This window comes from Salminus brasiliensis, chromosome 6 (genome assembly GCF_030463535.1).
Source record: "Salminus brasiliensis chromosome 6, fSalBra1.hap2, whole genome shotgun sequence".
Taxonomy (NCBI): Eukaryota; Metazoa; Chordata; class Actinopteri; order Characiformes; family Bryconidae; genus Salminus; species Salminus brasiliensis.
The window spans coordinates 1,364,384-1,389,068 of record NC_132883.1 but is presented as its reverse complement, the minus strand read 5'-3'; the positions used below and the strand labels follow the sequence as shown (position 1 = coordinate 1,389,068).

General features: G+C 43.7%; 1 protein-coding gene across 5 annotated transcripts in view; it reads right to left on the bottom strand.

The window, feature by feature from the left end:
* The window catches only part of LOC140557127 (uncharacterized), a 39,602-nt gene that overhangs the window by 20 nt on the left and 14,897 nt on the right, over window positions 1-24,685 (bottom strand). The window contains exons 22-63 of one of the 5 annotated variants that reach the window (XM_072681275.1): window positions 24,595-24,648; window positions 24,285-24,338; window positions 24,125-24,169; window positions 23,989-24,042; window positions 23,726-23,770; window positions 20,684-20,737; window positions 20,546-20,599; window positions 20,341-20,394; window positions 20,147-20,200; window positions 19,433-19,486; window positions 19,113-19,157; window positions 18,942-18,986; window positions 18,744-18,851; window positions 18,596-18,649; window positions 18,454-18,507; window positions 17,339-17,392; window positions 16,239-16,346; window positions 16,063-16,116; window positions 15,811-15,918; window positions 15,175-15,228; window positions 15,032-15,085; window positions 14,884-14,937; window positions 14,742-14,795; window positions 14,551-14,658; window positions 14,376-14,429; window positions 12,072-12,125; window positions 10,480-10,533; window positions 9,430-9,483; window positions 9,285-9,338; window positions 9,148-9,201; window positions 8,999-9,052; window positions 8,160-8,213; window positions 8,010-8,063; window positions 7,862-7,915; window positions 7,758-7,775; window positions 6,894-6,956; window positions 4,954-5,031; window positions 4,460-4,616; window positions 3,746-3,852; window positions 3,470-3,541; window positions 2,344-2,550; window positions 1-1,061 (exon numbers count right to left, since the gene is read on the bottom strand). The exon at window positions 1-1,061 is cut by the window's left edge and continues 20 nt beyond it. In XM_072681275.1, coding sequence (XP_072537376.1) covers window positions 933-1,061; window positions 2,344-2,550; window positions 3,470-3,541; window positions 3,746-3,852; window positions 4,460-4,616; window positions 4,954-5,031; window positions 6,894-6,956; window positions 7,758-7,775; window positions 7,862-7,915; window positions 8,010-8,063; window positions 8,160-8,213; window positions 8,999-9,052; window positions 9,148-9,201; window positions 9,285-9,338; window positions 9,430-9,483; window positions 10,480-10,533; window positions 12,072-12,125; window positions 14,376-14,429; window positions 14,551-14,658; window positions 14,742-14,795; window positions 14,884-14,937; window positions 15,032-15,085; window positions 15,175-15,228; window positions 15,811-15,918; window positions 16,063-16,116; window positions 16,239-16,346; window positions 17,339-17,392; window positions 18,454-18,507; window positions 18,596-18,649; window positions 18,744-18,851; window positions 18,942-18,986; window positions 19,113-19,157; window positions 19,433-19,486; window positions 20,147-20,200; window positions 20,341-20,394; window positions 20,546-20,599; window positions 20,684-20,737; window positions 23,726-23,770; window positions 23,989-24,042; window positions 24,125-24,169; window positions 24,285-24,338; window positions 24,595-24,648 — 2,847 coding nt within the window. In that variant the 3' untranslated portion in view covers window positions 1-932. Of the gene's footprint in view, window positions 1,062-2,343; window positions 2,551-3,469; window positions 3,542-3,745; window positions 3,853-4,459; window positions 4,617-4,953; window positions 5,032-6,893; window positions 6,957-7,531; window positions 7,776-7,860; window positions 7,916-8,009; window positions 8,064-8,159; window positions 8,214-8,789; window positions 8,893-8,998; window positions 9,053-9,147; window positions 9,202-9,284; window positions 9,339-9,425; window positions 9,484-10,479; window positions 10,534-12,071; window positions 12,126-14,375; window positions 14,430-14,550; window positions 14,659-14,741; window positions 14,796-14,883; window positions 14,938-15,031; window positions 15,086-15,174; window positions 15,229-15,810; window positions 15,919-16,062; window positions 16,117-16,238; window positions 16,347-17,338; window positions 17,393-18,453; window positions 18,508-18,595; window positions 18,650-18,743; window positions 18,852-18,941; window positions 18,987-19,112; window positions 19,158-19,432; window positions 19,487-20,146; window positions 20,201-20,340; window positions 20,395-20,545; window positions 20,600-20,683; window positions 20,738-23,725; window positions 23,771-23,988; window positions 24,043-24,124; window positions 24,170-24,284; window positions 24,339-24,594; window positions 24,649-24,685 lie in introns of those variants that run through there. The other 4 variants (XM_072681278.1, XM_072681276.1, XM_072681279.1 and 1 more) reach the window with 4 other exon arrangements.

The following is a 24,685-nucleotide window of genomic DNA, read 5'->3' as shown; positions in this document are numbered from 1 at the left end:
TTTCACGTCACAGCTGTTGTAAAAAAAAGGAACATTTTGCAGAAGCACTTCTGTTGAGGTCTATTCCTGACCACGGTAAACACAGGAGACTATTTACTGCCCCGGGTCAGACTAACACAACCCTAACAATTGATTTAAAATCAATAGCAAAACATTTTTTTTAAACTGCATATTAATCCATATTAACTCAACAAATTAACAACATACAGTTCTGGATAAATACACATACATCGCCACAAAAACATACATATTCATATATATATATAATAACCATTACAACGACACTAACATGCTGACAGCAGATAAACCAGCACTCTAACCAATACAGCTCTGTGCAAAAGTCTCAGCCAGGAGGACGGGTTCAAATCTCAGCAGCGAGTGTGTGTTCACCTGTAAATATCCATATTATTAGTATTAGAATACACTAGAAATGGACTAGCAGGTCAGATAATAGGTCAGAATGTGCTGTGGGTCAGTGAAGACATTGAGGTACTGAGATGTTGGTTAGAAGAGCCCAGGTCTGGGTGCTGATCTCCTCTCTGGAACTCCAGACCCCAGTACGGATGTGTTCAGCTCCACCAGCAGCTCACCTGATTCACTCTAATGAAGAACTGATCAGATATACTAGCAGCTGGATGGGAATACTGGGAATACTGGGAATACTGGCCTTCCTTTAAGGAAGCTCTGGAAGACACCCATACTCTCACACTTCTGCACAACCATTACAATTCATTGTTTATTTGTTTATTCTGATGTCAGGGATCAACTCTTACTGCCCGGACAAACAGCTTTACACACCATGTTCTAGACAGACGCTAACACACCTCATCCTGCAGCAGTGTGAGGAGAAAGCCACCATATGAGCCACAAACACTGAAATGTCTAAATGTCCCTGAAGTGCCTGAAGAGTCTCATTAGGAGAGTGGATAACGCTATAAAAAGCACAGGGGTCCAAGCACTGCTCTGAAGTGTTCCCCCAAGCTCCTCCCCCTGCCCTCCATGCGGAAGTCTCGTATCGGCAGCAGCTCCATTTGGAAATATTCCTTCACCTGCACGCGCACCTGTCAATCAATCAAACCAGTCAGAAAAGACATTAGTTGCTATAAACATGTTCAAAGACTTCAGTGATGGTTCATATGATGTCATAACGGGTGAGGAACAGGTGAGGAACATGGTGGATTAGCAACACTGAGCTAAATTCAGACTGTTGTGCTACCAAAACTACCAAGAACCCAGAGACTGTGGTGTGAATCCCGGCTCACGCTGCTTGCCATCAGCAGCCGGAGTCGGAGTGAGCACAACTGGCCTTGCTCTGAATGGGCCTCCTACTGTGATGTTGGTCAGCACTGGCGTCTGTCGGCTGCTGTGTTTTCCCCAGAGTGTGCTGGATGCCTAGTGATGCTGCATCAGTGGCAATTGACTTCACATCTGTTGGATGAGGCATGCACTAGCCCTCACCCACCTAGCAACCTAGCGTTGGGGGCACTGCTAGTAAGAGGTGGGGAGTTTACATGAACAGCGGTTTGAGTAATTGGCCTTTTAAATTGGGTATGGGCTTCTGGTGGCCATTCAATTTGCCCTGGTTTAAAATGGGCAGGTTTACAGAAATTGCAGTTTTAGGATATTGTTGAGATCATTATATATCATATATCATTATATATTTTACATTTACGGCATTTAGCAGATGCTCTTATCCAGAGCGAAAGATGAAAGATTATGAAAGAGCTTCACTGTTTACTCGAGAAGAACCTTGTTAGTTTAAAAATTTAAAGATCCTCTAATCTTAGACTCTACTAAACACAAGTCAATATGGAAACCATAGTACTCTTCTCTTCGCCTGAGTCCTCTCAGAAGAGGAGGGTCTTCAGTCTGGGTTTGAGGACAGTGAGCGTTGGACTCTGCTTTTCGGACACCCAGGGGAAGTTCGTTCCTCCACTTCGGTGCAGGACAGTAAAAAGTCTGGACGCTCGTCTTCTTTGGATCTTAAAGGATGGCGGGTCGAGCCGAGCCGTACTTGAAGCTGGAAGGGCTCTTGGTGCAGATCAGCTTTTGACCATCGCCATCAAGTACGGAGGGGCTGGCTGGTCCAGTCTTGGCTTTGTAGGCCAGCGTCAGGGTTCTGAATCTGATGACCTGGGCAGCAGCTACAGGAAGCCAGTGAGGAGAGAACCCAGCAGCTGCAGAGGAGGAGGAGGAGCTGAACATGTCTGAACGTACCGCTGTGTTCTGGATAAGTTGCCTAATATATGACCAGTGCCTGGCTCTTTATGGAGGACTGGATGGACTCTGTACTGTCTGGATGGAGACCTTTCTGTAGTTGGACGGAGACTGTTCAGTCATTACCTCACAATCAGATCTTGATACACTGGCATGTGCAGATCCGATCTCATCGGCTGAATCCCCCCGTAAGTAAACCGTGCTGACTGTGTCTTTCTGACTGGCCGTCAGGTTGGCACTGGTAGGAAAGGAAAGGGTCATCTGCTGGGAGGCGGAGTCGCTGTGCAGGCGCAGAAATCTCAGCTGGACGACATCAAGGCCTGAGTATTCAACCTGAGACACACCAGAGGCCTTTATTATAAATTGAAAGAATCTTCAGCTATATACTAGATAGGGACAAAAGTATTGGGACACCTGTTCATTCATTGTTTCCTCTTAAACATCAATCAAGGGTAATAAAAAAAGAGTGTATCCTGCTTTTGTTGGAGTAACAGTCTCTACTGTCCAGTGGAGGATTTCTACTAGATTTTGGAGGAGCTTTGCTGTGAGGATTTGATTGCATTCAGCAACAAGTGTGCCAATCGGTTCAAGAGAGTCCTATTGTATTGGCAGTATTCTCTCTTCCACAGACAAGCTGTGTGTGTGCAACTTAAAGTAGCTGAATGCATTCATTAGAAGGGGTGTCCACAAACTTTTGGTCATAGTCTGTTAATCACAGTGCTGTGAAAAAGTAGTTGCCCCTCCTGATGTTCTCTGTTACTGCATATTTGGAAAAGCACATTTTTATATAAAAGTATAATTTAATTTATTTATAGAGGAATTGTTGATAATGAGACGGAGATGATTGAACACAGCCATCACATGGCCACCAAAAGAAAAGTCCAAAAGACCTTTTTTTTGTTCTTATTGGTTCTAAAGCTATTTCCAAGGTTCTAGAACATCAGCAATCCACAGTAAAAACCCTCCAAACATTTGGGGCAGCAAAATCAGGCAGTTCTATCATCCCACATGCATGCTGGGTAACTTTGCTTGTGTGTTATTTCTAAGTAGGTTCTCTGTTTCATATTTCCCAGTGTTCACAGATCTAACCGTGCTCAAACAAAGACAGAGGAACAACAGAGGACACTTAGAAGGGTGTCAATACTTTTCCACAGCATTGGATCATACATAACATGCGATGATGGAAATCTCATGGACTATATTAGGGTTGTGTTCAGTGCTGTGGGCAGCAGGCCGTGGAAGGTGCTCTTACCCTGAAGCCATTCTGTATTTCACTGAACCACTCGCTGGCTGCTCTCTTCACTGCCGGCCATTCTCCCTCAATCTACAGCCGTCAGAGTCAGATAAGAAAGTCTTCACACAGGGAATGCTTCTAATATCATCCAACAAACCACTGTTCCATGAATGCCTTGAGGTCATTAGGTCAAATACGTGTATTAATTATGTGTGGCCTGCAGCTGGAAACATGAGGTTGTGTATGGAGCCCCCTAGTGGTTGGCAGGAATCTGTCCTTGTCTTTTTTGTTTACCTGTGAGTGGACAGGAGAGATGCAGGTAAGACCTCCAGCAGTGAAGTTACAGAACACACTTAGGGCATCGAAGGGACAGCCCTGATTAGGGTCCACATAATAGAACCCTGCAGAAAACACACAAGAGGGACACACTTATTACATTTAGTCCTGAAAAGCTGCTGATCTGCTCAGTAAATCACTGATATCAGAATAAACACTAATAATATCACTCCTACAGAAAGTGGTGGTGGTGGTTCTCCATCACTGTGTTCATCATTAGAACATCTCCAAAGTTCTCCTCATGGAGTCTAGTATTATTTAGAGTTCTCCTCAGATCAACACCTGGTTTGGTGGTAAATCAGGGCTTAATGATGGTGAATCAGGTGAGCTGCTGCTACTGCTGCTGCTGCTGCTGCTGCTGGAGTTGAACACATCCTCCACGCTGTGCTGGCTGGACTGGGGGGCGTCCAGGAGAAACCTGGAGGAACCGAGCTCTGTTCTTCAGACTAGCTCACCGACAAGATCTCACTACTTTCTTTCTTCAGAATGAGAAGCTCTTGTTTCTCCTTTTTACTGGATTCATGTTCAGCTGCTTTATCTGTTCTGATGAGGTCTGGAGCTTCTACAGTAAATGTGAATATCCAGACCTTAGATGCATCATGACTGCAAAGCTGACTGAGAGTAGAGAGGTCTCAGCAAAAGTGAGGGAGGGTGTGTGCCAGTCGCGCTCACCGTCAGTAAGGTTTGGATGAATGAGGCCTAACTCTCTGCAGGTGGAGGCGGGGCTGTATCTGCTGCCAGGAGGCCAGCCGGGCTTCTCTAGTGGACGTTCCTCATCAGACTGAATGCTGCGAATCCTCAGTGATCTCAAAGGCTTTAACTTGGTTTTCTGAGGTGGGCAAAGATGTGACACTTCAGTAGGACCAGGTCTTTGCAGACCTTCAGTCATGCTCCTCATCAGTAAACATGATCTGAGTAGCACTTTTTACAACAGTGGCTCAACAGTGAACAAGCCAGAGGCAACAGTGGCTGGAAAACCTCCCTCAGAGTGAGAGGAACCAAGGAGGAACCAAGACTCCAAAGGGGAAGCCATTGTCCTCTGGTTGACACCAGATAGCACAACAAGAAATGAGGTAAAAACTAATGGTGAGATAATAATGGAGAACAGTGAGGGCGAGCCATGAGCACTGTGCAGGCTGAAACTGCCAGGCTGAGCTCATACTTACATGCTGTGAGCCACGTCTTCGCGTCACAGGTGGAGTCCGTTTTCTTGGTTTCTGTGGGCCGGGAATGCCAGGCTTCCCCTTGAGAGAAGATGAAGGGGTAATAAAGAACACATCAGTGCACCATCATTACCGTTATCTTCTACTGTCCTCCTGAGACCACAAACAAATCAATGTTTAAATGTATTTAATTAAAAGTATCACTTTAATTGGGTGTTTTTTTATAGAAGCTTCGTAGATCCTCACCTGACCTTCAGCTAACCTTCACCTGAACCTGTATGACATGCAGCTGAACTTTAAACTGAATGTAAACGACTGAATCTAACCCTAACCCTAACCCTAACCCTAAACTTAACCTTAACCTTAACCCTAACCCTAACCCTAACCTTAACCCTAATCCTGACTCTAAACCTAATCCTGACTCTAACCTTAACCCTAACCCTAATCCTGACTCTAACCTTAACCTTAACCCTAACCCTAACTCTAAACTTAACCTTAACCTTAACCCTAACCGGAACCCGAACCCGAACTCTAACCCTGACCCTGACCCTGACCCTAACCTTAACCCTGACCCTAACCTTAAACCTAACCCTGACATTAACCCTAACCTTAAACCTAACCCTGACATTAACCTTAACCTTAACCTTAACCCTGACCCTAACCCTAACTTAAACCTATCCCTGACATTAACCTTAACCTTAACCCTGACCTTACTCCCAACCCTAACCCTAACCCTAACCTAACCTAACCTTAACCTTATCCCTAACCCTAACCCTAACCCTAACCCTAACCTAACCTTACCTTAACCTTAACCCTAACCCTAACCCTAACCCTAACCCTAACCTAACCTAACCTTAACCTTAACCTTAACCCTAACCCTAACCCTAACCCTAACCTAACCTAACCCTAACCTTAACCTTAACCTTAACCCTAACCCTAACCTAACCTAACCTAACCCTAACCTTAAACCTAACCCTGACATTAACCTTAACCTTAACCTTAACCCTGACCCTAACCCTAACTTAAACCTATCCCTGACATTAACCTTAACCTTAACCCTGACCTTACTCCCAACCCTAACCCTAACCCTAACCTAACCTTAACCCTAACCCTAACCCTAACCTAACCTAACCTTAACCTTAACCTTAACCCTAACCCTAACCCTAACCTAACCTAACCTAACCTAACCTTAACCTTAACCCTAACCCTAACCCTAACCTAACCTAACCTAACCCTAACCCTAACCTTAACCTTAACCTTAACCCTAACCCTAACCCTAACCTAACCTAACCTAACCCTAACCTTAAACCTAACCCTGACATTAACCTTAACCTTAACCCTGACCCTAACCCTAACTTAAACCTATTCCTGACATTAACCTTAACCTTAACCCTGACCTTACTCCCAACCCTAACCCTAACCCTAACCTAACCTAACCTTAACCTTAACCTTAACCCTAACCCTAACCCTAACCCTAACCTAACCTAACCCTAACCTTAACCCTAACCCTAATCCTGACTCTAACCCTAACCCTAATCCTGACTCTAACCTTAACCCTAACCCTAACCCTAACCCTAATCCTGGCTCTAACCTTAACCCTAACCCTAATCCTGACTCTAACCTTAACCCTAACCCTAATCCTGACTCTAACCTTAACCCTAACCCTAACCTTAACCCTAACCCTAATCCTGACTCTAACCTTAACCCTAACCCTAACCCTAACCTTAACCCTAACCCTAACCTTAACCCCACATTCTACAAATATGGATCACTGCCTCCTCTTCTTGCCACAAAATGTAAAGGTTCCACAACTGAGGCATCATTAGAGCGTCCAGGATGTCCTCTTAACAGTACAGCTATCAGACTCATGTCCTCTACAGAGTCCAAAAAATGAACTGATGGGTCCCAGGAGGCTCTGAGTGCTAGATGTTGGACCTGCGTACCGGTTCACCTCTCCTTCCTCTCTCACCCTTTGGTCCTGGTAATCCCCCAACACCCTTCATTCCCTGTTTATGACGAGAGACAGTATCAAAGCTCAGTCAGTCGTACTGGATTTAGGCCCAACATCACCACATTCACCAGATAGTCAACAGATTTTAGATGTTGTGGGTTAATTATACCACCGTTCAAAAGTTTGGGCACAAAATTTTGGTAGTAGGAAGTAGTAAAAGCAATTAAACATTAACTCAGTACAGTTCTATACTGTTTGAAGAAGACCAGCTTTTCCATCTAAACACATCAGAATATCTGTGTCCGAATAAATTGACCAGTGAAAAACGGGCTGCAGTGTAGAAATATGAAATTCAGGTCCAGAAATGTAGAAATCCGCCCCAGGATTTTGTTCCAACTGCCTGGGGCGGATTTCTACATGTCGGCCACTGTGTTACGTTTATGGTATAAAAACAAGTTTTCAAGGTGGAAATTTGGATTAAAACAACCAAGAAAACAGTTGAAATTCATAGGAATTAACTTTTAATACTTTAAAAAAACATTTTAATAAATAAACATGAGTTTATTTATAAGCATGATTATCAATTTATCAAAGGATAACATTTCCAAAATGTGTATAAACAGTGTTTAAAATACTTAAATCATCAATATTGACTACTTCTATATTGACTAAAATAAGCAGAATTTCATATAAAAGCATATAATAAAAACTCCAAACTGTTGAATAGTAGTGTGCGCTGTCTGGGTCTTGAGTACCGCAGAGTTGCCAAGTTTGTTTGTCCAGTCATTTACACTCAACCGACCCACCAGATTATCTAAAAGTCAAATAAATGCTAAAAGTGTGGGACCACGCTAACCTTCTTTCCAAAAAGACCCTGTGAAGAAACAACAGGACTCGTTGTTAGACCAGATTCTTGACTGCCAAAATGAATAAAACCACTAAATTATCCAAGTGACTCACTGGAACACCGGGGAGTCCTGGCCGGCCTGGAGGACCACGGGGGCCCACGTCCCCCTAAAACAACAGCAACACCAACAAACAACCCTGAGACGTGCAGAACACACTGCAACACAAACTGCAATTCAGTACAGTATATGAGTTTGGTTACCTGTGCACCTTTTCGCCCTGGTGGGCCTTCAGGTCCCGGGTGGCCTTGTTTGCCCTTCCAAAGGAGCAACAACATTGAAGGTAAACATCAGCAAAGCCAGAAATGAATCATACGTGACTTGTCTGGTGTTTCTGGATCTGAACTACATACCTTCTGTCCTTGTGGTCCAATCTGCCCCGGAGAGCCTCCAACACCAGGCCAGCCCTGATTTGAGAAGAAGTTAGTTCAGTTCTACATTTACATTAAAGGCATTTAGCAGAAGCTCTTCTCCTTCACTGGCACTCAGAAAATAGAGTCCAGAAGATCCCTCTAATCTTAGACTCTACTAAACACACGTCAATATGGAGACCATAATACTCTTCTCTTCGCCTAAGCACTCCTCAGTCTGGGTTTTGAGGACAGCGAGCGTTGGACTCTGCTGTTCGGACACCCAGGGGAAGTTCCACCACTTCGGTGCAGGACAGTAAAAAGTCTGGACACTCGTCTTCCGTGGATCTTAAAGGATGGCGGGTCGAGCCGAGCCGTACTTGAAGCTGGAAGGGCTCTCTGTGCAGATCGGCTTTTGACCATCGCCATCAAGTACGGAGGAGCTGGCTGGTCCAGTCTTGGCTTTGTAGGCCAGAGTCAGGGGTCTGAATCTGATGACCTGGGCAGAAGCTACAGGAAGCTACAGTGAAGAGAGGAGCTGAACATGCCTGAACTTCGAAATTCTGGATAAGTTTCAGGGGTCTGATGGTGAGCAGAGGTCTTGAAGTGAGGAGAGACTGAACATCTGATCACCTGGGCGACTCTCTAGAGAGGAAGGGTGGAATTCTCTGGATGTTGTACAGGAGAAATCTGCTGGTCATCTGGTCATCCATGACTACACCAAAGCAACTTGCTTCTGTAGATGGAGTGACCAGTGAGTTCTCAAAGTTCTAGCATGGGATCAATGCTAGAATAGGTAAATGCATTAGGAATGTGGTCCTGCTGAGGAGGAGCGGGGGTACCTTTTGTCCCAGAAGGCCGACACTTCCCTTTCCACCCTGCAGTCCAGGAATTCCCTGCGTTAAAACAGCACACATTCAGCGTGATTGGGCTTTATGTGACATAATAGGTTTTAAGTTCAGTCCAGATTTACTTTTCACCAGCTACGAACCTTTGGTCCAAGTGGTCCCGGCGGGCCAGGTTTTCCCATTTCTCCAGAAGAACCCTGTGGAGAAAGTTCACACTTACTGAAACCCTCTGCAGAGACCCTTAGAAATGCTTTGTTGTCAGGCTGAATGCTGAGAGTACCTTTGGACCAGTCACTCCCTGCGTTCCCTGCGTTCCAGGAGCTCCGGCGGGACCCTGTGTGTTATGTATAGTTTATACAGCTATTGTCCTGAATGTGTTACCTGGGAAATTAGCTTCAAAGTGTGTAAAACATTCACCCACTCACTGGACTGCCAGGTGGTCCGGGTCTTCCTGGAGCTCCTTGATATCCCTGTTTACCCTGTGAGTGAATACTGACCGTTACCACGATTCCCTACTTTACTTAGCAGGAGATCAAACCCATATATTGTTATTTATTCTTAATAAAACTGTAAAGATCTAATCATATCAAATCATCATATTAGATTTAGATGCAATATTAATTCATATTTAAATGTTACATAATTATCACTGTACTGTACTGTGTTCTCTGCATTTGACCCATCTGGGCAATGAGCACACACACACACACACACACACACACCCATAGAGGTGGGCAGCCAACCCCAGCGCCCAGGGAGCAGAGAGGGTGAAGGGCCTTGCTCAAGGGCCCAACAGTGCTATAGTATATACAGCAATGCTACTTTTAAAACAACAACAACAACAACAACAATAATAATAATAATAATAATAATAATAAGTATAAATTATTAAGTATAAAGTATGAATTATAAGTATTAATTATAATTAAAAATATACATAAAATAAAAATAATTTTTTAATAAAATATTTTTAAAAATAATAAAAATAAAACATTAAAAATGCATTTTATATAGTATAAAATAGAATTGAGTAAAAATAGAAAAAGTGTAAAAAAGTAAAAATGTAAAAAAATACAATAAAATGCAAAACCAAAAAGTAATTTTCCTAATTTTGCTGGAAACAAACCAACAAAACATACAGATAAAAAGAATAAGAATAATTAATATGAACAGTTAATTTGTTCATCATTTTGTATTACTCTGAAGTCTCTAATTGTGTGTATATACATTGTGTGTGTACATACAGATATGTATTTCTATAACTGTTCAGATTCATGTCTCAAGTCTGGCCTGGTCATCCCTGGCCTCCACCAGAACTGGTCGTGTTTCAGCTTTAGCTTAATTTGTTTTGAACAGACGGTCAAAATCTCAGTCTGATCTCTTCATCGTGTTCACACTAGCCCTCCTTTACAGATGCAGACAGATTATGTAAGCAGATCTTGATCTATTAGCCTATAAATAACAGGTCAACTCACTGGGTATCCTTCGTTCCCAATAACTCCAAGCAGACCATCCGTGCCACCAAGTCCCTGAGGTGAAGCAAAATGAAGAAAAATGGTGTGGCACTCTCATTAATCAGATACACAGTCACATAAGTTTCGGACACTCCTTATTAATGTCATGTCTTGAATTTACATTCCGTGAATAAATGAATTCTGTAGAGGATATGACTATTTACACTTACACAACACAACAACAGCAATACATGACATCTGACCTTTTGCATATGACTGTACTTTATGGGAGTGTTGGACAGTGTGTAAGGTGTAGTGGACAGTGTGTAAAGGTATAGCAGATCATGTGAGGTATAGTGGACACTGTATAATGTGTAGTGGACAGTGTGCAAGGTGTAGTGGACAGGTTGAAATGTGTAGTATACAGTGTATAAGGTGTTGTGGACAGTGTGTAAGATGTAGTGGACAGCGTGTAAGGTTTATTGGACAGGTTGTAATGTGTAGTAGACAATGTGTAAGGTATAGTGGACAGTGTTTAAGGTGTAGTGGGCAGTGTGTAAGGTGTAGTGGACTGTGTGTAAGGTGTAGTGGACAGTGTGTAAGGTGTAGTGGACAGTGTGTAAAGCATAATGGAGAATGTGTAAGGTGTAGTGGACAGGTTATAGGGTCTAGTGGACAGTTTGTAAGGTACAGTGGACAGTGTGTAAAGTGTAGTGGACAGTGTATAAGGTACAGTGGACAGTGTGTAAATTGTAATGGATAGGTTATAAGGTGTAGTGGACAATGTGTAAGGTACAGTGGACAATGTGTAAGGTACAGTGGATAGGTTATAAGGTGTAGTGGACAGTGTGCAAGGTGTAGTGGATAGGTTATAAGATGTGGTGGACAGTGCGTAAGGTACAGTGGACAGTGTGTAAGTTGTAGTGGACAGTGTATAAGGTACAGTGGACAGTGTGTAAATTGTAATGGATAGGTTATAAGGTGTAGTGGACAATGTTTAAGGTACAGTGGACAATGTGTAAGGTACAGTGGATAGGTTATAAGGTGTAGTGGACAGTGTGTAAGGTGTAGTGGATAGGTTATAAGGTGTAGTGGACAGTGTGCAAGGTGTAGTGGATAGGTTATAAGATGTGGTGGACAGTGTGTAAGGTACAGTGGACAGTGTGTAAGGTGTAGTGGACAGGTTTTAAGGTACAGTGGACAGTGTGTAAGGTACAGTGGACAGTGTGTAAGGGGTAGTGGACAGGTTATAAGGTACAGTGGACAGTGTGTAAGGTGTAGTGGACAGTGTGTAAGGTACAGTGGACAGTGTGTAAGGTGTAGTGGACAGGTTATAAGGTGTAGTGGACAGTGTGTAAGGTACAGTGGACAGTGTGTAAGGTACAGTGGACAGGTTATAAGGTGTAGTGGACAGTGTGTAAGGTACAGTGGACAGTGTGTAAGGTGTAGTGGACAGGTTATAAGGTGTAGTGGACAGTGTGTAAGGTACAGTGGACAGTGTGTAAGGTGTAGTGGACAGTGTGTAAGGTATAGTGGACAGTGTGTAAGGTGTAGTGGACAATGTGTAAGGTATAGTGGCTTTGAATTGGAATATTGTATCGCTGCACACTTACAGGTTTCCCTGGCTCTCCAGGAGCTCCTCGTTTCCCTTTTGGGCCTTGAGCTCCCTGCAAGATAAGAGAGGTGATAATAATTGACTTCATGTTTGGAAACAATGCAATTACAATTACTAAGGACCAATTAAACTGCAGCCTGCAGTGCGTACAGTGAGAGTAAACCGGTACACTGGACATTGGTCAGTTTCATTATCCAGCGTGGTTTGAACAAAAACTCAATTCCTGACAATAAAGTCAAGTAGTAAAACAAGTAAAATATTAAAAAGTCTAATTTAAGCAAACTATAAATACTGTGGTTGTTGTGGTGCAACAGATAACACCACTACCTGCCAGTGAGCTACCACACCATGTGGGAAACTGGGGTTTGATTCCCGGTCTGGGTGACTGTGCTGTGCTGCACCAATAAGAGTCCTTGGGCAAGACTCCTAACACTACACTGACCACCTCTGTAATACGAGTAACCTTGTAAGTCGCTCTGGGTAAGAGAGTCAGCTAAATGCTATAAAACGTAAATAAAATAAAAATCCAGCTCACTTTAGTTTATAACAACCCCCCCCCAAAAACAAATCTGATTTATAACAATATAATTACAATCTGATTGAACTCCCTTGAACTTTCCAGGAATGTCCTTACTGCATTTTATCCCTGGAATACCGTTCTTCGTATAGTGGACAGTGTGTAATGTACTGTAATGACTGTGTAATGTATAGTGGTCAGTGTGTAATGCACTGTATTGTGGACAGTGTGTAATGTAGTGTATAGTGGACTGTGTGTAATGTGCTGTATAGCGGACTGTGTGTAATGTACTATATAGTGGCAGTGTGTAACGTGCTGTATAGGGGACAGTATGGAATGCACTGTAAAGTGGACAGTGTGTAATGTAGTGTACAGTGGACTGTGTGTAATGTAGTGTACAGTGGACTGTGTGTAATGTAGTGTACAGTGGACTGTGTGTAATGTACTGTATAGTGGACTGTGTGTAATGTGCTGTATAGTGGACAGTATGGAATGCACTGTATAGTGGACAGTGTGTAATGTACTGTAATGACTGTGTAATGTATAGGGGACAGTATGGAATGCACTGTATAGTGGACAGTGTGTAATGTAGTGTATAGTGGACTGTGTGTAATTTACTGTATAGTGGACTGTGTGTAATGTGCTGTATAATGGACAGTGTGTAATGTGCTCTATTGTGGACAGTGTGTAATGTAGTGTATAGTGGACTGTGTGTAATTTACTGTATAGTGGACAGTATGGAATGCACTGTATAGTGGACTGTGTGTAATGTGCTGTATAGTGGACAGTATGGAATGCACTGTATAGTGGACAGTATGGAATGCACTGTATAGTGGACTGTGTGTAATGTGCTGTATAGTGGACAGTATGGAATGCACTGTATAGTGGACAGTGTGTAATGTGCTGTATAATGGACAGTGTGTAATGTGCTCTATTGTGGACAGTGTGTAATGTGCTGTATAGTGGACAGTGTGTAATGTGCTGTATAGTGGACAGTGTGTAATGTGCTCTATTGTGGACAGTGTGTAATGTGCTGTATAGTGGACAGTGTGTAATGTGCTGTATAGTGGACAGTGTGTAATGTGCTCTATTGTGGACAGTGTGTAATGTGCTCTATTGTGGACAGTGTGTAATGTGCTGTATAGTGGACAGTGTGTAATGTGCTGTATAGTGGACAGTGTGTAATGTGCTCTATTGTGGACAGTGTGTAATGTGTTGTATAGTGGACAGTGTGTAATGTGCTATATAGTGGACAGTGTGTAATGTGCTCTATTGTGGACAGTGTGTAATGTGTTGTATAATGGACAGTGTGTAATGTGCTGTATAGTGGACAGTGTGTAATGTGCTGTATAGTGGACAGTGTGTAATGTGCTCTATTGTGGACAGTGTGTAATGTGCTGTATAGTGGGCAGTGTGTAATGCGCTATATAGTGGACAGTGTGTAATGTGCTGTATAGTGGACAGTGTGTAATGTGCTCTATTGTGGACACTGTGTAATGTGCTGTATAGTGGACAGTGTGTAATGTGCTGTATAGTGGACAGTGTGTAATGTGCTGTATAGTGGACAGTGTGTAATGTGCTCTATTGTGGACAGTGTGTAATGTGCTGTATAGTGGACAGTGTGTAATGTGCTGTATAGTGGACAGTGTGTAATGTGCTCTATTGTGGACAGTGTGTAATGTGCTCTAGTGTGGACAGTATGGAATGTACTGTATAGTAGGAAGTGTGTATTGTACTCTACAGTGGACAGTGCATAGCATGCAGTTACTATCTGATTGAACTCACCACTTTTCCAGGAATGCCCTTACTGCCTTTTATCCCTGGAATACCGTTCTTCCCCTTATTGAAAGACATACAAACACCCAATTGACTTAAACAAACACTGATCCAATTAATAATGTTTTGTTTATTACATTATTATTAAAGCCAACTGACTGACCAAACACAATTGGTCACTCACCCTAAATCCTGGTTGACCCAGTTTCCCTGTGTCTCCCACAGGTCCAGCAGCTCCACGTCTGCCTTTCCCTCCAAGAGGCCCCTTAGATCCTGGAGGCCCCACTGTCCCCTACAGAAATGAGTAGAAATGGTCACAACTTAGAATGAGAAGACCTTAAAGTCAAGCTGTCCAGCTTATCTCCCAGAACTTACACATTCGCCACCTCCTCCAGACTCTCCTTTCTTTCCCTTTTGGCCCGCAGAACCCTGATAACAAGGCAGAACATTAGGATTAAGACTAAAAGCATGGGTTTATTAACAGCACACAGAGATGTGTAGAGATGAAGCAGTGTACCGCCGGTCCGCTCTCCCCGTGTGCTCCAAGCTTCCCTCGCTCTCCAAACTCTCCCTATCAGAAACAGTCTGGGTTAACTGCAGCTAGAACCTACTGGCAGTGTGAAGACTCTGATAACACAGACTTCCATTATAAAAACAGAACTAACTTTTGGCCCCTGCCGTCCACTCTGTCCAGCAAACCCTCTGTCTCCTGGTGAACCCTGCAGCAGCAGATATCAGAGATCAGCAATGGTGTAATACATCTGGGAAAGTTCGGAAACCTGAATCACAGAATAGACTGAAGACTTACTGGCAGTCCTGGTGGACCTGCTGGACCTGGAGGCCCCACAATACCCGGCTCTCCCTGAAAAGAACAGTGGACAGTAGATGGTGGGTAATATATGGTGAACAGTGTGTAATGTGTAGAGGACAATGTGTAATGTACTGTATAGTGGACAGTATGTAACGTCAAGTCAACTGTGTGTAATGTATAGTGGACAGTATGGAATGTCCTGTATAGTGGACAGTGTGTAATGTACAGTATAGTGAACAGGGTGTAATGTAGTGTATAGGGGCAGTGTGTAATGTACCGTATAGTGAACAGTGTGTAATGTGCTGTATAGTGGACTGTGTGTAATGTACCATATAGTGAACAGTGTGTAATGTGCTGTACAGTGGACAGTGTGTAATGTACAGTATAGTGAACAGTGTGTAATGTGCTGTATAGTGGACTGTGTGTAATGTACCATATAGTGAACAGTGTGTAATGTGCTGTATAGTGGACAGTGTGTAATGTACAGTATAGTGGACTGGGTGTAATGTACAGTATAGTGGGCAGTGTGTAATGTGCTGTATAGTGAACAGTGTGTAATGTGCTGTATAGTGGACTGTGTGTAATGTACAGTATAGTGGGCAGTGTGTAATGTACAGTATAGTGGTCACTCACAGTAAGTCCACTTTCACCTTTGACACCTTTTTCTCCTCCTGCCCCGATGCTGCCCCCTGGGCCATATTTTCCTGCCAAACCAGAGCGACCTCTAGCACCAATCTGACCCTGTACTTGCAAACACACATACACACACACACACACACACACACACACACAGACAGACAGACACATACACTGAGACTATTGACAGTGACAAACCAATGGGTTTCTTTATTAGTACTAATGTGGGCGTGAATGTTTACAACCCACCTTTTCTCCAGGGGGTCCAGGATGTCCCTTCTGTCCAGGAACACCACTCTGTCCCTAAAACACAACCACATTCATTAAGCTTCAAACAGCAGCCTAAACCCTAAACCTCTCAAACACCAGTCCTCTGAAACGTCCTGTACAGATCATTTGTCCTTTCTCATCAAATCCCTACACACCTCTCGTCCACTTGACCCCTTTATTCCTGGTGGTCCTCTGGGGCCTCCAGCTCCACTGACTCCTTTTGGTCCACGGACACCTGGTGGTCCAGGACTCCCCTTTTCACCCTGTCACACAGTTTAAGCAGTTAAAGCTGTCTCTTCTCCTACAGTTAAAGAAGGCTGTGATTATTTGCACTGACAGATGTTCCTATGGTCCTACACTAATGCTGATCAGCTCCTTCTTCTACAGATGGAGAACCACAAGCAACGACCTGACAAGCCAAGAAGACACCACAGTGCTCATTGTAGACAAATGCCAGACGTCATAAAGGCTAATTTGGACAAATCTGATATCATTTCACCCAAGAAAGTGTGTTAAGTAAGACTTGTTGGGATAAGCCTTCATAAATATCTATGTAGGGTTATGCCATTTTGATATATATTATATGGACAAAAGTATTGGGACACCTGCTCATTCACTGTTTCTTCTGAACTGAAGGGTATTAAACAGAGTTGATGCTGCTTTTGTTAGAGTAACTGTCTCTACTGTCCAGAGAAGAAGACTTTCTACTAGATTTTAGAGAAGGAGCATTGCTGTGAGGGTTTGATTGATTGCATTCAGCAACAAGAGCGTTAGTGAGGTCAGGATGTTGGATGTTGGATGATCACCACTCCACCTCATCATCCTCAACTCATCATAAAAGTACTGGATGGAGCTCCACCACCATCATTCCAGAGAACACAGCTCTTCCACTGCTCCACAGCTCAATGCTGGGGGGATTTATACCCACTTCTAGCCCACGCCTGGCATTATTAGGCAGCATGGTGCCAATAGGGTCATGATGTTGATCTGCTCCAGAGAGTCCTATTCTATTGGTAGTACTTCTAGAGATTTAAAATCTAATTTAGAATTAGATTTAAAGGGGGTGTCCACAAACATTTAGACTCAAGAGTTTCATGTCAAACAGTGACATGAGTGGTGTCCTATAGTCCTACAGTGTCCCCGAAAAACTCAACCACAATAGGAGGTGTGCAGGTCACTCATTGTAGCAGCCGGTATGTAAGATCAGTGGGTGTAGAAACACTGTCAAGTCTCAAATCTAAAGTGGTATACTCACAGGCAGCCCCTTAAGACCTACAGGCCCCTCTGGTCCACTCTCTCCCACTCTGCCCTAAAAGAACAAACAACACTTACAATAAATGCAGGTGAGGAAATTCTGGAAGGGGAATTCCACCAAAATATCACCACCGATGTTCAGACGTTCAGAGCAGATTTAGTGTAAAACGTTCTGTTCTTCAGAAACTTACCCAGCCAACATGCTCATGTGGGGCTCACATGGGTGGCTAGGTGGGTTCCAGGTGGGTTCTAGGTGGGTGGGTTCATTTTTCCTGGCCCCATCGTTACAGCCATCCTTAATCTCACATGGGTCCCATCTAGGCCCCAATACAGGCCACACATGGACATGTTAGCTGGGTACCCAGTCAGAGCTGAAGTTCTACAGTGGAGGTTCTAGATAACCTCCCCCAGTCAGAGCTGGAGTTCTACAGTGGAGGTTCTAGATAAGCTCCCCCAGTCAGAGCTGTGGTTCTACAGTGGAGGTGAAGGGAAGCAGACGTCTGAAGCTCTAATAAAAGCTCCTCACAGAAAGTTCTTCACCTAATGGTGATGAAGACGCTGCCTGATGCCTGAGACACGGTTCTACCAGAGTTCTGAGAAGAGCTCGGCTCTAGAACCTGCTTTTAGAACCATATCATTAAAATGGTGGAGGGATACATGCTGCAGGGTGTAGTGCAGCTACAGAAAGTAGTCCCTAAAGAAAACTGGATTAGTTGAGATTCTCTATTCACTATTTTACCATCATCATCATCATCATCATCCTCATTCCATATAAAACTCAGAAGACTCGTGTTGTAGCTGCACTGGTGGGTTTGGATAGGAAATAAATTATGGGCTGTATCTGTGTTGTAGTCATGGCAACCGACTGGTACTATATGGCCTAGCTCCATCCATTCACCACCACTGTAAAGAAATATGAGTCACTGCACAATGAGTTTCTGCACAATTAACCATTTCACACCAAACCCCTCATCTCGAACACTGATTTGCTGTAAAAGCTGGTGGATTTTTAAAAATTGCATCAAATAGAGAATTTTTTTATGTTAAAAAGCTTAGAGCTACTGTACAGCAGACTAAAATGTCTCACATAAAATCAACACAGTGTAAATAATCTACCTCCTCACCATCGACACCAGCAACTCCCTTCAACCCAATGACTCCTTTAAATCCCTGCATAAAAACACACTACGTTATTATACATATCTATTGTGTGTCTACTGGCAGGTTACCAGAGCCAATTTAGATGAGACGAACTGACCTTGTCACCTTTGTCTCCTTGAGGTCCAGAAGCTCCTACTGGTCCATATTTACCCTGGATGAGAAAGTAAAAGGCATGGGAACATCAGCACAGCATAAGCCCCAGTTCTGGGAAAACCAGTAAACTAAATAAATACCATTAACCGTACCGGATAACCGGCTACACCCATGGGTCCTCCTGGACCTTGTGCTCCTTGATCACCTGGTGGTCCCTGACGCCCAGTCTCCCCCCATGGACCTATGTTTCCTTCAATACCCTGTCAAACAGTATAAACAACTCATTCTGCAACTGATTAATAATAGACATTATTAAATGATTAACAATCAAGTACTGAGTGATTCCTTACTGGTGACCCTGGGTAACCTTTCTGTCCTGGAATGCCTCGAGGTCCCTGCACAGAGAGCAAATGAATACATGCCAGGGTTACCGAATACCTGAATACCTGTGAAAGTACAGTAAACAAGGTAAATCAGTGGTAATTCTAAAGAAACAGGACTAAATTGGGTCGAGAACTTACTGGACGGCCAGGCTTCCCTTTAGGACCATCTGGTCCTTGAAGTCCCTGCATGATTTGTGAGGTTTGAGCAGAACATGTAAGCAGGTAGAGATCACATAATGAGACACAGGTGGATGGTAAGCAGTAACTGATACATGGATGGACTGGAAGACCTAAGGGCCTAAGGGAGGGCGCTCCAGTATTCTAGGGTCTTATTCCAGCAGAACATGATTCAGATCATTATTCATTACAAAGTTTTGTAAAAATCTCTGACTCTTCAGGACCTTAGTGTTTTAGCTTCTCCAGAAGATTTCATGGTAAAACAATATTACAGTGCTAACCTTCAGTCCTGGGGTGCCAGGAAGCCCCTTTGCCCCATCTCTGCCTTTGATCCCCTGGGAAAAACATGAGTTAGCATTATAAAAGATCTGACATGAGCATTGCAAATCATTCTTCAGATTAAGCTGCAGAAAGACGTCTAGGTTTCTCTTAGACTTCTCTTAGGCTCAAACAACAACCCTGTAGATGCTGTGAATGCAAGTCTCCTGGACACTTATAAAATAAAAGTCTGGCCTTTAATAAAAGAAGAAACTTCCTATCTTAAGTCCTCAATTTAGTCTTCACAAAATCATGTAGTCCCTAATGTCCTGCAAGTTCCTGTGATGTCTTATCTTACAACTTACAACATCTCTATGAAGACCTACTCAATTCAAATCAATAGCCAATAGTCATTTACCATGCGACTAACCATCAGCACTGTGCCGTTAGATGTAAATATTGAATAATGTATACTATTATTACTTTTTTATGCTCATTAGTAGTACTCATATACTCATAAGTAGCATAGCCACCTGTTAAAATGGCTAATTAAGGCAGCACAACCTTCAGTCTTCGGTAGACTGGGCTAGTTAGGATGGGGTCCTAACTAGCCCAGCTCATCTCAGTATCTAGGAGCATGTGGAAGTTGTGTCGAATCCAGGCTTGAAGAAAAGTACCTGAAATCCAGGAGTCAGGCACTATTCCTTTACATAATTACAATATTTTAGCCTATTCACCTTCACTCCAGGCTGTCCAGGCTCACCAGTGAGTCCAGTACTTCCAGAATACCCCTGTATAAGATACTCCGTTAGTGCTATCCATGCATAACTCAGTGAAGTTCTGCTCAGATCAGAATCAGACTGGCATGTAAACATTGGGTTTCAGCTTTTTGATAAAGATCCTTTGGTAAAATAATGAATTTAACTCTTACACTTTGTCCTACGGGGCCTTGAGCACCAGGAGCTCCAGGCTTACCAGGCAAGCCCTACTTGGACAAACAGAGAGCAGCAAAATGTGAAACAATGGAAATTGTGTGTAAGACATACAGATATATCTAGAGAACTGTGAAATGTAATTGCATATGTCTGATGAAAAGCACTTCACTTTCCTATAGATAAACACTACCTGTTACTCACTTTGGCACCTAAAGAACCAGCTTCTCCACTTGGTCCTGGAGGGCCTGTGGGTCCCTGAAAAACAACATAAGCTTACTTAGCTGTTACACTCTGCTGCCCTTATTTACCAGAGAATCTCCAATGTGTGGCTTATCTTACTGGGGTACCATGAATCCCATCCTGTCCTCGACTGCCTGGAAAACCCTTAAGCCCCTAAATGGAAATGAACATTAAATTAGATAAGGAGGTCTAGTCCTGGTTTCCATATGACCACACTGACCATAGATTTACATTACACTGGGGTTTGAAACCCTACTGTCTGGGCACTAAAATGGACTTGGCTGCTCCTTGTAAACATTAGGTTGGGGTAAGATTTGCTTTGGACATTGAGGACTGGGTTAAGAGTTGGGATGTCCCTGCTGTTGAAAGACTGGTTTGGGGATTCGGATGTGCCTGATGCTGGAGGACTGGGTTAGGGGTTGTGATGTGCCTGATACTGGAGGACTGGGTTAGGGGGTTGTGATGTGCCTGATGCTGGAGGACTGGGTTAGGGGTTGTGATGTTGCTGATGCTGGAGGACTGGGTTAGGGGGTTGTGATGTGCCTGATGCTGGAGGACTGGGTTAGGGGTTGTGATGTTGCTGATGCTGGAGGACTGGGTTAGGGGTTGTGATGTGCCTGATGCTGGAGGACTGGGTTAGGGGGTTGTGATGTTGCTGATGCTGGAGGACTGGGTTAGGGGGTTGTGATGTGCCTGATGCTGGAGGACTGGGTTAGGGGTTGTGATGTGCCTGATGCTGAAGGACTGGGTAAGGGGTTGTGATGTGCCTGATGCTGGAGGACTGGGTAAGGGGTTGTGATGTTGCTGATGCTGGAGGACTGGGTTAGGGGTTGTGATGTGCCTGATGCTGGAGGACTGGGTTAGGGGTTGTAATGTTGCTGATGCTGGAGGACTGGGTTAGGGGTTGTGATGTTGCTGATGCTGGAGGACTGGGTTAGGGGTTGTGATGTTGCTGATGCTGGAGGACTGGGTAAAGGGGTAGTGATGTTGCTGATGCTGGAGGACTGGGTTAGGGGTTGTGATGTTGCTGATGCTGGAGGACTGGGTTAGGGGTTGTGATGTTCCTGATGCTGGAGGACTGGGTTAGGGAGTTGTGATGTTGCTGATGCTGGAGGACTGGGTTAGGGGTTGTGATGTGCCTGATGCTGGAGGACTGGGTAAGGGGTTGTAATGTTGCTGATGCTGGAGGACTGGGTAAGGGGTTGTAATGTTGCTGATGCTGGAGGACTGGGTAAGGGGTTGTGATGTACCTGATGCTGGAGGACTGGGTTAGGGGTTGTGATGTGCCTGATGCTGGAGGACTGGGTTAGGGGTTGTAATGTTGCTGATGCTGGAGGACTGGGTTAGGGGGTTGTGATGTTGCTGATGCTGGAGGACTGGGTTAGGGGTTGTGATGTTCCTGATGCTGGAGGACTGGGTTAGGGAGTTGTGATGTTGCTGATGCTGGAGGACTGGGTTAGGGGTTGTAATGTTGCTGATGCTGGAGGACTGGGTTAGGGGTTGTGATGTGCCTGATGCTGGAGGACTGGGTAAGGGGTTGTAATGTTGCTGATGCTGGAGGACTGGGTAAGGGGTTGTAATGTTGCTGATGCTGGAGGACTGGGTTAGGGGTTGTGATGTTGCTGATGCTGGAGGACTGGGTTAGGGGTTGTGATGTTCCTGATGCTGGAGGACTCATCTGACCACAGAACAGTCTTCCATTTTGCCACACTCCATTTTAAAAGACCCCTGGCCCAGTGCAAACGTCTGAGTTTGTGGAGCTTGCTTAGAAATGGCTTCCTCTTTGCACTGTAGAGTTTCAGCTGACAACGGCGGATGGCACGGTGGATTGTGTTCACTGACAATGATTTCTGGAAGTATTCCTGAGCCCATTCTGTTATTTCCTTGACAGTGGCATTCCTGTTTGAGGTGCAGTGACGTTTAAGGGCCCGGAGATCACGAGCATCCAGTAGAGTTTTACAGCCTTGACCCTTACGCACAGCGATTGTTCCAGATTCTCTGAATCTTTTGATGATGTTAAGCACGGTTGATGATGATAACTTAAAAGTTTTTGCTATTTTACGCTGGGTAACACCATTCTGATATTGCTGCATCTTTCTGCGCAACAATGGTGGAATTGGTGATCCTCTTACCATCTTGGCTTCAGAGAGACACTGACACGCTGAGAAGCTCTTTTTATACCCAATCATGTTGTCAATTGACCTAATTAGTGTTAATTGGTCTTCCAGCTGTTCGTTATATGTTATTTCCTTTTTCCAGCCACTAATTGCTACTTGTCCCAACTTTTTTGGGATTTGTTGACGCCATGAAATTTTGAATCAACTTATTTCTCCTTTAAAATGTTACATTTACTCAGATTAAACTTTTGATCTGTCATCTATGTTCTATTACGAATAAAATATTGACATTTGCCATCTCCACATCATTGCATTCAGTTTTTATTCACAATTTGTTTAGTGTCCCAACTTTTTTGGAATCCGGTTTGTATGTCTTTGCTGATTGATGACTAGGTTGGAGGTTAGAATGACCTTGCTTTTGGATAAATGTTTTAGGGGTTAGATTGTCCTTCTGCTAGATGACTGGCTTGGGGGATAGGATGTCCCTGCTGCTGCAAACTGTGATGGAAGTCAAGATGTCGCTGCTATTAGAGGAACTCATAGAGCATAAGGATGTCATGGCTGTTGAAGGATCAGGTTGGAGTTAGGAAGTCCCATCTACTGGATGACTAAGTTAGGGGTTGGATGTCCCTGCAGTTGGAGGCTGGTTGAGTGGTTAGTATGTGCCTGCTGCCAGATGACCGGGTTTGGTAATAGGATGTGCCTGCTGCCAGATGACCGGGTTTGGTAATAGGAGGTGCCTGCTGTTGAATGACTGGGTTAGGCAATATGAAGGGCCTGCTGTGGAGTGATTGGGTTGGGGGTTATGGGTTTGGGATAGGATGTCCCTCTGCTAGACTACTGAGTTCATGGTTTGGATGTCCTTGTAGCTGGAGACTGGGTTGTCCTTGCTGCTGGATGACTATGTAGGCAGCTTTGTTTATCTTCACCATAACATGCAACAAGTGAATATGTTTTCTAAGATTTAGAATAAAATAAATACCCTAAAACGAAAACGGCTAAACCATCCCTTGCAATTCTTTACCTTCAGGCCTTTAGATCCAGGTACTCCTGGAAGCCCTGGACTACCCTGTAAGCCAAACAAGCACACATTACATAAAACCAAAGATTCCACAGTACCATGATGATGTTAACAATTAAAAAATAATATACTACCTTCATAATAATAATAATGATAATACAACTTTAAATCAACATTATCAATTATTTAATTGTACTATCACTTTTTTAGGGAATATCTATAATGATTATAACTACGAAGATAGATAGTCTAGTGTACACTGGAACCTTAATACCAGGATCTCCTTCAGGTCCTTGATCTCCTGGTTTTCCAACTTGCCCCTACAATGATCAGAACAATCAGTATATAGGAATATTAATAATCATGGCTACAGTCAGTATTTAATTATGACAGTCCTCTTACCAAAGATCCTGGCAAACCAGTGAATCCACTGCGTCCAGGGCGACCCTGTGACAGAAAGTCTTAAATTAAAAATATTTTACAGTAAGACACACAGTTTCTGTGCCTTGTCTAAGAATGTTTTAAAACATGTCTTAAAGAAATAATATTTCTTGTTATGTACCTTGTCACCTCTGGGTCCAGGGCCTCCAGACATACCAAGAGGGCCTCTAGCTCCCTAAATACAAGTAAGAAATCAAGGTTGAATGAAACAGCATGTGATCAATAAGCTATTTCCAGAGTATTGGTTTTGAACTCCAGTCTTGGAGACCACATTTCTTGCACCAGTCTTGGTCCAGGTCATCATCTGAGTATCACACCCATGGTCAGCTGAATCGGGTGTGTTGAGTGAGAGGTTTTGTACCTGTTTTGGTCAGTATAATAAAGCCTTTACCTATACACTCCAAGACTTCCTGAACCCCTGTCTTCATTACCTTTGGTCCATCCTTGCCTTGTTTTCCTGGATCTCCAGCACTTCCTTCTACACCCTAAACAGATAAAGCAGATACAGGTGCTTAATGAAGG